Below are 8,851 nucleotides of genomic sequence, written 5' to 3' on the forward strand. Positions count from 1 at the left end.
AACTTAAGTGTCCGGAAACCCAACCCCCCATCATACTTATATGTGCGGGATTTCCGAGTGCGACGTGCGTAAATGTTTGGGACGAACATCTTCAGACGTCTTGACCCACAAAGGTACGTGAAAAACGCTGAAAAATGCTGTTAGTTTTCGAATTTTCGACCCATTTTATAAAACAAATGATGCACAGGATTGCCTCCACTAACGCATTCTATCCTGTGCATCATTTGTATAGCAGCGCACGCACGCATCAGATCTCTCCGCAGCAGACGACGTTAGGCAGTAGGCCATACGCAATACGATGTAGGTTCTGTAATACAGTACGTTCTCAACGCACAAGCCACGCTCGCTTTGGAGCACCTCCGGCGCCATTTTGCTTTAAGCATGCGGCGTTGGCGCGGGTCGCGTCGGGTGGGCATGAATGCAGAGCGAGAGAGATGGCAATGCTCGCAGCCGTCCGACAGGCCTGGCATTTTTTAGCATGGCTTGCGACCACTTGCTCCGGCCCGCCGCTGCCTAGCTAGTAACTCTATGGCCGATGCGCTGCGGAGGCAGTCGGGACGGTAAAAAGCCGGTCGGGTGTAGACACATGTACGTACACGTCGTCTCGTATCTCGGAAAGATATACTTTGAGTTTGAATCAGATATATTGGGACGCGAGTGAACTGACGGTATGATATTTGAGTAGACTTTGAGAAAGGGCATATTATACGTCATTTCTAAAAGGGCACCACTGCCACAAGAAAAAGGGCACATTTTTTTTGGCCGTAACTTTGATCAAGGAAAAAAAGGCATTGCAGCCAACGAGAGGGGCACCGACGGCCATGGCCATCGATGGCCGTCGGTTAATTCGAGGCCTGTAAGTGGTGGAAATGAACTGCTTGGTGGTCCAAGGTCTGCACTCTCAGAGTGCTTTTCTAGTTGTTAGTTGATCTACTTGCCAAGTTGAGATGTCATGATTACTTTATTACACATATACCTCATCTAATTTGCATACATGATAACGCTGCTGCCAACTATTTGCTATTATGGCAACCAACAATACTTTTTGTCTCGCCCACCGGAGGTGAAGGCGAGACTAAGGGATCCAAATGGCGTCCGTCCGTCGTCCGTCGTCCGTCTGTCCGTCCGTCGTACGTCACAAATGTTAAAGTTTACCTGCAAGACTCTCTTATGATGCATAACTTGGCAGCTGTTACAGCAATGGCAGCCACACTTGGGTGATAGAAGCACTAGGGGTATCTTCATGTTATGGTGTTGTCAGAGGTCATGTGATGATGTCAAAGGTCATTTGAGGTCATATATTAAAGAGTATGTGCAAGACTCTCTTTTCTATGTTAAAGTTTACCTGCAAGACTCTCTTTTGACAAATAACTTCACATAAGTTGCTTGGATTACAACCTAACTTGGGTCATGGATGCACTGGGGGTACCTTCATGTTATGGTGCCGTTGGAGGTCACAGGATAAGGTCAAAGGTCATTTGAGGTCATACGTTAAAGTTTACTTGCAAGACTCTCTTATCACACGTAACATACATATTGAGAAGTCGGATAGTGCTGATGCGTCTAGTTTTCTGGACACCCTCCAAATGTCTAAGTTAAAGAATCACATTGCATGCTCGACGCACACGGCAGGCCATACCCTAGACCTCATTATTTCTAGGGACGACGATTCCCTGGTATCGTCAGTTACAACATCGCAGAGCCTACCATCAGACCATTCTGCAATTATGTGTCGCTTGAATACGAGAAGACCCGATCCAATTAAGTGACACATTACTGCTAGGAAACTGAAGGACATTGCCATGGACAGGTTCTGTAACGACATCACTTCCTCGGATTTATGTAGTGATGATCTACCAACTGTTCCAGAACAACTGATGGAACTCTATGATCGAGAGCTTCGAGGAATCCTTGATGAGCATGCTCCAATAGAAGAGAAAGATGTTATCTTGAGGCCACATGCACCTTGGTACACTCAGAGCTTGCGCCGTGCTAAGCAAGAGCGACAAAAGAAGGAGCGTCGTGCTAGAAAAACGAAGCTAACTGTCAACAAAGAAATCTACAAGGAGAGTTGTATATCATACAACAAGGAACTTCTGCAAGCAAAATCCAATTATTTTCTGGAAAAGGTACGTGTTGCTGACAGCCGCGCCCTCTTTCGCTTGGCGAGCAGCCTCTCCGCACCCACGTCACAGACAGTTCTTCCAGAACATGACTCTGACCTGCAACTTGCCACCTCTTTTGGAAACTTCTTCGATGGGAAAATCCAGAAATTGAGGGCTGAGTTAAACAGTTGCCCCCTTCAAGATATGTCAGTTCAAGTTACTGAGAATTGTACTGCTACTTTGAGGGAATTTGATGTTGTCACTGATGACACAGTGCTGAAAACTATCAAATTAACATCAAACTCTACATGTAATCTGGACCCTATCCCGACGTCTTTATTGAAAAGGTGTTCATCAGCCCTGCTTCCTATCTTAACAAATATGGTCAACGGTAGTCTCCAGGCAGGAGTTGTGCCAGAGAGCATGAAGCAGGCAATTGTAACACCCAGGCTGAAGAAGGACAACCTTCCTCGTAATGAACTCAGTAGTTACCGTCCCATATCGAACTTGAGCTTTGTCGCAAAGTTGGTTGAGAGAATAGCTGCAAGCCAGATCAAGGACTATCTGGCTATCAATAACCTTCTGCCAGATGTACAGTCAGCATACAGAGCCAATCATTCCGTGGAAACAGCTCTGATAAGGGTCCAAAATGACATTCTTCTGGCGCTGGACGGCCACCAGGAAGTTGTGCTTGTTCTCTTAGACTATAGTGCGGCTTTCGATACTATCGACCATCAAATCTTGCTCCGGAGGTTGGCTGAACGCTATGGATTTGGCGGTACAGTCCTCAACTGGTTTCAGTCATACCTGGCTAACAGATCCCATGTCGTGATGATCAACGGTTCATCTTCAAGCATTTACAGCGACACGTGTGGTGTAGCACAGGGATCTGTAATGGGTCCACTTACCTACACACTCTATAGTGCTCCGATATATGATATTGTTAAAGCGCATGGATTGGAAGTGATGATGTACGCTGACGACACCCAAATTTATTTGACTTTCCGATCAAGTGACAGGGCTCAATCACTCTCTCTTGTCAGTGAATGCCTTGCAGATGTCAAAGCTTGGTCTCACGAGAACATGCTTACACTGAATGATGCAAAAACTGAAATCGTTCATTTCTCATCACGATTTCGGCATATGCCTGAGCAGTTGTCCGTTGGAGTTGGAGATCTGGTGGTGGAAGCATCCCCATTCGGAAGGAATCTTGGTTGCATCATGGATCAACATCTCACAATGAAAGAACATGTCAGCTCTATCTGCCGTTCTGCCATGATAGCCATCCGAAGGATAGGACAGATTAGACAGTATCTCACTACTCCAGCGACGTCGGCTTTAGTTCATGCATTTATAACCAGTAGACTTGATAACAATAACAGCCTCTTGTTTGGACTCCCACAATCCCTGATCAGCCAACTTCAGCGAATCCAGAACACTGCAGCCAGGATTGTCCAGAGGGTTCCTAGGAAACATGATGTATCTAATACTCTTCAACAACTACACTGGTTACCCATCGATAAGCGCATTCTGTTCAAGATCCTAGTTATCACATTTAAGAGTCTTCAAGGAAAATCTCCCACATATATCTCTAGCATGATTTCTCCATATCAACCATCCCGCTCTCTACGATCAGCTGAACAGAATCTCGTAAAAGTCCCTAAGGTAGTCTCCCACACCCATGGTGACAGAGCCTTTTCAGTCGCCGCCCCTTCACTCTGGAATTCACTCCCCTTGAGCTTAAGAAATCAGCCATCCCTCAGCAGTTTCAAAACTGCACTTAAGGCTTATCTTTTCCGTTATTAGTTGCTCAGGTAAATGTTACCAGCCTGTTGAGGGTATTGTGCTTTCATTGTAGTGTAAACCACTGTGTACTTATGCAATTATTATTATCATTGAAGTGATTAATTATTTGTGTTAATTGTAGTATTTTGGATCATGCAGTAGTTTATGTTTAGGTATATAGTATGTAAAGCGCTTAGAGAATTTCATTGATAAGCGCTATATAAATACTGAGTTATTATTATTATTATTATAACTCGACACATGTTGCTACAATGGCAATCAAACTTGGGTGATGGATGCACTGGGGGTACCTTCATGTTATGGTGCCGTAAGAGGTCACATGATAAGGTCAAAGGTCATTTGAGGTCATACGTTACAGTTTACTTGCAAGACTCTCTTATCACACGTAACTCAGCACATGTTGCTACAATGGCAATCAAACTTGGGTGATGGTAGATGTCTCTTGGGAAGTTGAAGGTAACCACAAGGTCAAAGGTAACAGACAGGGGTCAACAAACTTTTAGGGCCCAATGTTAAGTTTTTAGGGCGCATTTCGTTTATGGCTCATAACTTTTGATCCCTTTGTCCGTTTGTGACCAAACTTGGATGGAAGATGTCCCTTGGGGAGATGAAGGTCGTCACAAGGTCAAAGGTCACAGACAGGGGTCAACAAACTTTTAGGGCCCAATGTTATGTTTTTAGGGCGTGTTTTGATTGTGGCTCATAACTTTTGATCCCTATGTCCGTTTGTGACCAAACTTGGACGGTAGATGTCCCTTGGGGAGTTAAAGGTCATCACAAGGTCAAAGGTCACAGAAAGGGGTCAACAAACTTTTAGGGCCCAATGATAAGTTTTTATGGTGTGTTTCGATTATGGCTCATCACTTTTGATCCCTTTGTCCGTTTGTGACCAAACTTGGATGGTAAATGTCCCTTAGGGTGTTGAAGGTCACCACAAGGTCAAAGGTCATAAGCAGGTCAATTAACTTCTGGGAGTTATAAAAGATATTAATTCCTTGTACGCGAATGGGCGAGACACAATTTGGCGATTGCCTTGTGTGAAAACATGAGAAACTTAATGATATTCTTTTTTTTTCAAATTTTTGGATGAAAATTCATTGATCTGGCTGTTCAGTTTTATTGTCAAGCCCATTGGAGGTGAGGGGAGACTAAAAGGATCGCCTGCGGTGTCTGTCAGTCCGTCGTCCGTCTGTAACGCTACAAAAACTTAAATTACTTTGTACTGAGTGCTTCAATGTCAATCAAGCTTGGAGGGAAGAGTGGTAATACAAAGTTACACATTTTACAAAACATGAAGGTCACCTCAAGGTCAAAGGTCACAGGCAGGGGTCAATTAACTTTAAGGGACCAATGTTAAGTTTTTACGGTGTGTTTTGATTATGACTGAAAACTTTTGATCCACATGTCTGTTTGTGACCAAACTTGGATGGTAGATGTCCCTTGGGAAGTTCCACGTCAAAGGTCACAGAAAGGGGTCAACAAACTTTAAGGGCCCGATGTTTTTACAGCTTATTTCGATTATGGCTCATAACTTTTGATCCATGTGTCCGTTGTGACCAAACTTGGCTGGTAAATGTCCCTTGGGGAGTTGAAGGTCACCATGAGGTCAAAGGTCATATATGGGGTCAATGAATTTCTGGGAGTTAAAAAACATCAATTTTTTCTACACGAATGGGCGAGACACATTTTGGCACTTGCCTTGTTCTGTACATTTAAAGGGACGCAGTCCTCACGAAATTTAAAAAGATATGTTGTTGTTGGTACCTCCAATGAACTACTTTCATCAAAAACAAACTTTCAAATCACCAAATAAGCTCGTACATTTCGGTTAAGAAAGTGTGACTCTGCAAAGGAGCAAGTCTTGGCGGAGAGTCATACGTCATCGATGCACAACTCTTTCCAGCGGTGTTCTGCTCGTCATCCCTAGTTATTTATAAATACATGTTTACTATTTATTTTTATATTGATTGTATATATATGAATAAGCTTGAAATATTTTGTTTGAAATAATAAAACCACATATTGTCACATTTTATGAAAAAATCAGATATGATCATTTTGAACACTTAAATTGGTTTTCTGAGGCTGTCAACTTGAGAGTAGGGCATCAATGACGTTGCACCTTTTGGCAGGCTCTTACACGATCGTTTGCAGGAATTATATTTAAAAAATCGCGTACGGAGACAATTTTTGATGTCCACGCGTATAAATTGGTGAAAGGTTATATTTTTTACTCTTCTTAATTATCAGTACAGTGAAAATCTCAGGACTGCTTCCCTCTAAGACCTGTTGATGCAGAGTGAGTGTTAAGCTTTGGTACTGATTTGCTAATGACATTTGATTTTGACCAATGATGTATCTCTTCCTTGGTGTACATACAATGTGTGTGAAAGGGTACTGAACACCTTTGTACATTCAGATTTCAAAGTGAGTATTGGAATTAAATTTTCATGCTTTTGATCAATGTTGTGTAGTATATCCAGTGAAACTGATGATCTTGTGTCAATCTGCAAATGATTGATTCAACCACAAACATTTGATATGACATTAAAAGTCTGCTTTTCAAAAGAGAATTTTTGTTTCTACTATTCATGCTGTATTCTACTATTCTGTGTAATCAAGCCATGTGCTTGGTTTGACATAGTATAGTGTTGATGTACATATTACACTGAGCGAGAGTTGACACTTTCCTTGATTATCTGATAGCCAGTTGTGATAAATCCCTTATAATTTTAATGCTATTGTCTGTGTGACTTCGCTTCATTCAACTTTTGTGCCATTTGCTCTTTCGTTGCTTTGTCTTTTACAGGTGATACATCTCATAGAATTGCCTATGGTCTGTCGGCTGTCATCCTTGGTGTAGGTATTATTCTTGTTGCCATATATAGGAAGCAGCTGGTGAGGATCAGCAAGAGAGGATGCAAACCAAGTGAGTGATGCATGTACTTCTTTGAAGATTAAGGCACCCTCTTTTGATATAATGTACATATCTGAAACAGGAATAGCTTGTTGTTGCTGCAATTAGATGATTAGGTAGAAGTATTCTCTGCATTCTTTGCCCAAACCTGCATGGCATCTCCTTGATCTATATGTTACATGATATTTGTATGAGATATTTGAAATAACTAGGAGATGCTGCAAAACTTCAGATACCTTCCAATGCCACAAAACTTTAAGGAAAATTGAGATTTAAAAAGAGAGAGGGAGAGAGAGAGAGCTTCCATTTATCTCTGCTAATTGTCATCTGGCATAATCAATCTGCAGAAATTGGAGGATAGGGAAGGGGGAGGGATTGCTACTGCTATATTTCAGGCAGCCATTCTCTTTACATTGCCAAGCACCAAAAGTTACCCATGTGAGAATTAATTCACCAAGAGATGTAGAACAGTGTGAAATTCTACAGTGAGTTTCTGGGAGTCCAAACACGATAAATGGTATGTGACTAAGCTACCGTCACAGGGAAGGGAGATGAACCAATAAGATCACACTATGTCTGGATGATATTTATGGGGAATATGATTGGGAAAATTATGGCATGAGTATACTTGCAAACAGTCGAGTTTAAAATAGATGCCTTTCAGCTGCAGTGGCAGTTTGTGGCATTCTGTGGCATCTCATCATCAACCCTGGCTTTAAAGATGAAGAAAAGGGGAAAGTTCATGGAGTGAAAGCCTTTTGGATCTTGGATATGAATACAGAACAGTTATTGGTGCTGCATGTGTTTGCACCTTCATTGCCTACATGTAAATTACTAGCTAGATAGATTATACAACATTTAGAGTTTCATTGACATGGAAAAAGTGATATGTATCTCTTGGACTGGATAAGTACTGACACTTTGTTTCCTGTAATGTTTTACCTTCCAATAGGACGTCGTATTAGGAATTATGAAGAGCAGCCAGCTGAAGACGAAGAGCAGCCAGCTGAAGACGAAGAGCAGCCAGCTGAAGACGAAGAGCAGCCAGCTGAAGACGAAGAGCAGCCAGCTGAAGACGAAGAGCAGCCAGCTGAAGACGAAGAGCAGCCAGCTGAAGACGAAGAGCAGCCAGCTGAAGATGAAGAGCAGCAGGCTGAAGATGAAGAGGGGCTAGCTGAAGAGGTGGTCTTACAAATTGAGACTACTCTTTAATACTTGACGCGATGATCAGCATGGTGCCTTAATAGACTGCTCTTCATTTCTTTGTCTCATTGTGGGCCTTGTCATGTCCTCTCCATTTTTGAAGATCTGTTTCTTCAAAAGATTTCCTATATTTGATTGCAGCTTGACATGTCATTTGTATTATTTGTATGTAATATAGCATAAATTGAAATACTCATCTGATTGGTTGCCACTGTATTTTTGCTGTGATAACCGTTAATGTACTTGAGCTTCCAGCGGACATCCCACTCTACTCACTCCACAGTGCCTTAATGACAGTTTGAGTGACCACATCTCCTTTAGCTGTTATTACGGGTCTAGGGCAACTACCCCCTGGGCAATTACCCCGGACCCTTCCCCTGGCCCTAATCCTAATCCTAATCCTGAACCTAATCCTAACCCAAACCCAAACTCCTAACACTAAACCTAACCCTAACCCTAATCTTAACTCTAACCTTACCACTAACCAGTATTTAGCCGGGGGGTAATTGCCTTCTGGGGGTAATTGCCCGGATACGGTTATTACATCTAGATACGTGTGTAGCAAATGCTGTTGAGGTTATGTTTTTAGTATTTTCCTGTGTGAGTTGAGCCGTAAGTCCATAAGGTCCATCTGAAAAAAGAATTATCACCTATTTAGGACGTCTCAGCGGCGCATTAAAAACGCGTATTGTTGTCCGCTCAATTTTTACCGTTCAATATCAGAGCATATTGAACAAAACGCATAGGCCAACGTATTAATTCCCCATAGACTACCGTTGATACTGGCCGTTCAAGATCACACCATATCCTGTCTCGTGTG

The 8,851-nt window shown here is 42.4% G+C and overlaps 1 protein-coding gene across 1 annotated transcript in view; it reads left to right on the top strand.

The window, feature by feature from the left end:
- LOC140243797 (uncharacterized) overlaps window positions 1-8,040 on the top strand; it is a 63,908-nt gene extending 55,868 nt beyond the window's left edge. The window contains exons 3-4 of the mRNA XM_072323468.1: window positions 6,721-6,840; window positions 7,781-8,040. Coding sequence (XP_072179569.1) covers window positions 6,721-6,840; window positions 7,781-8,040 — 380 coding nt within the window. The remainder of the gene's footprint in view (window positions 1-6,720; window positions 6,841-7,780) is intronic.
- Window positions 8,041-8,851: the final 811 nt, after the last annotated feature.

Source organism: Diadema setosum, chromosome 2 (assembly GCF_964275005.1).
Source record: "Diadema setosum chromosome 2, eeDiaSeto1, whole genome shotgun sequence".
In the NCBI taxonomy this organism is placed as follows: Eukaryota; Metazoa; Echinodermata; class Echinoidea; order Diadematoida; family Diadematidae; genus Diadema; species Diadema setosum.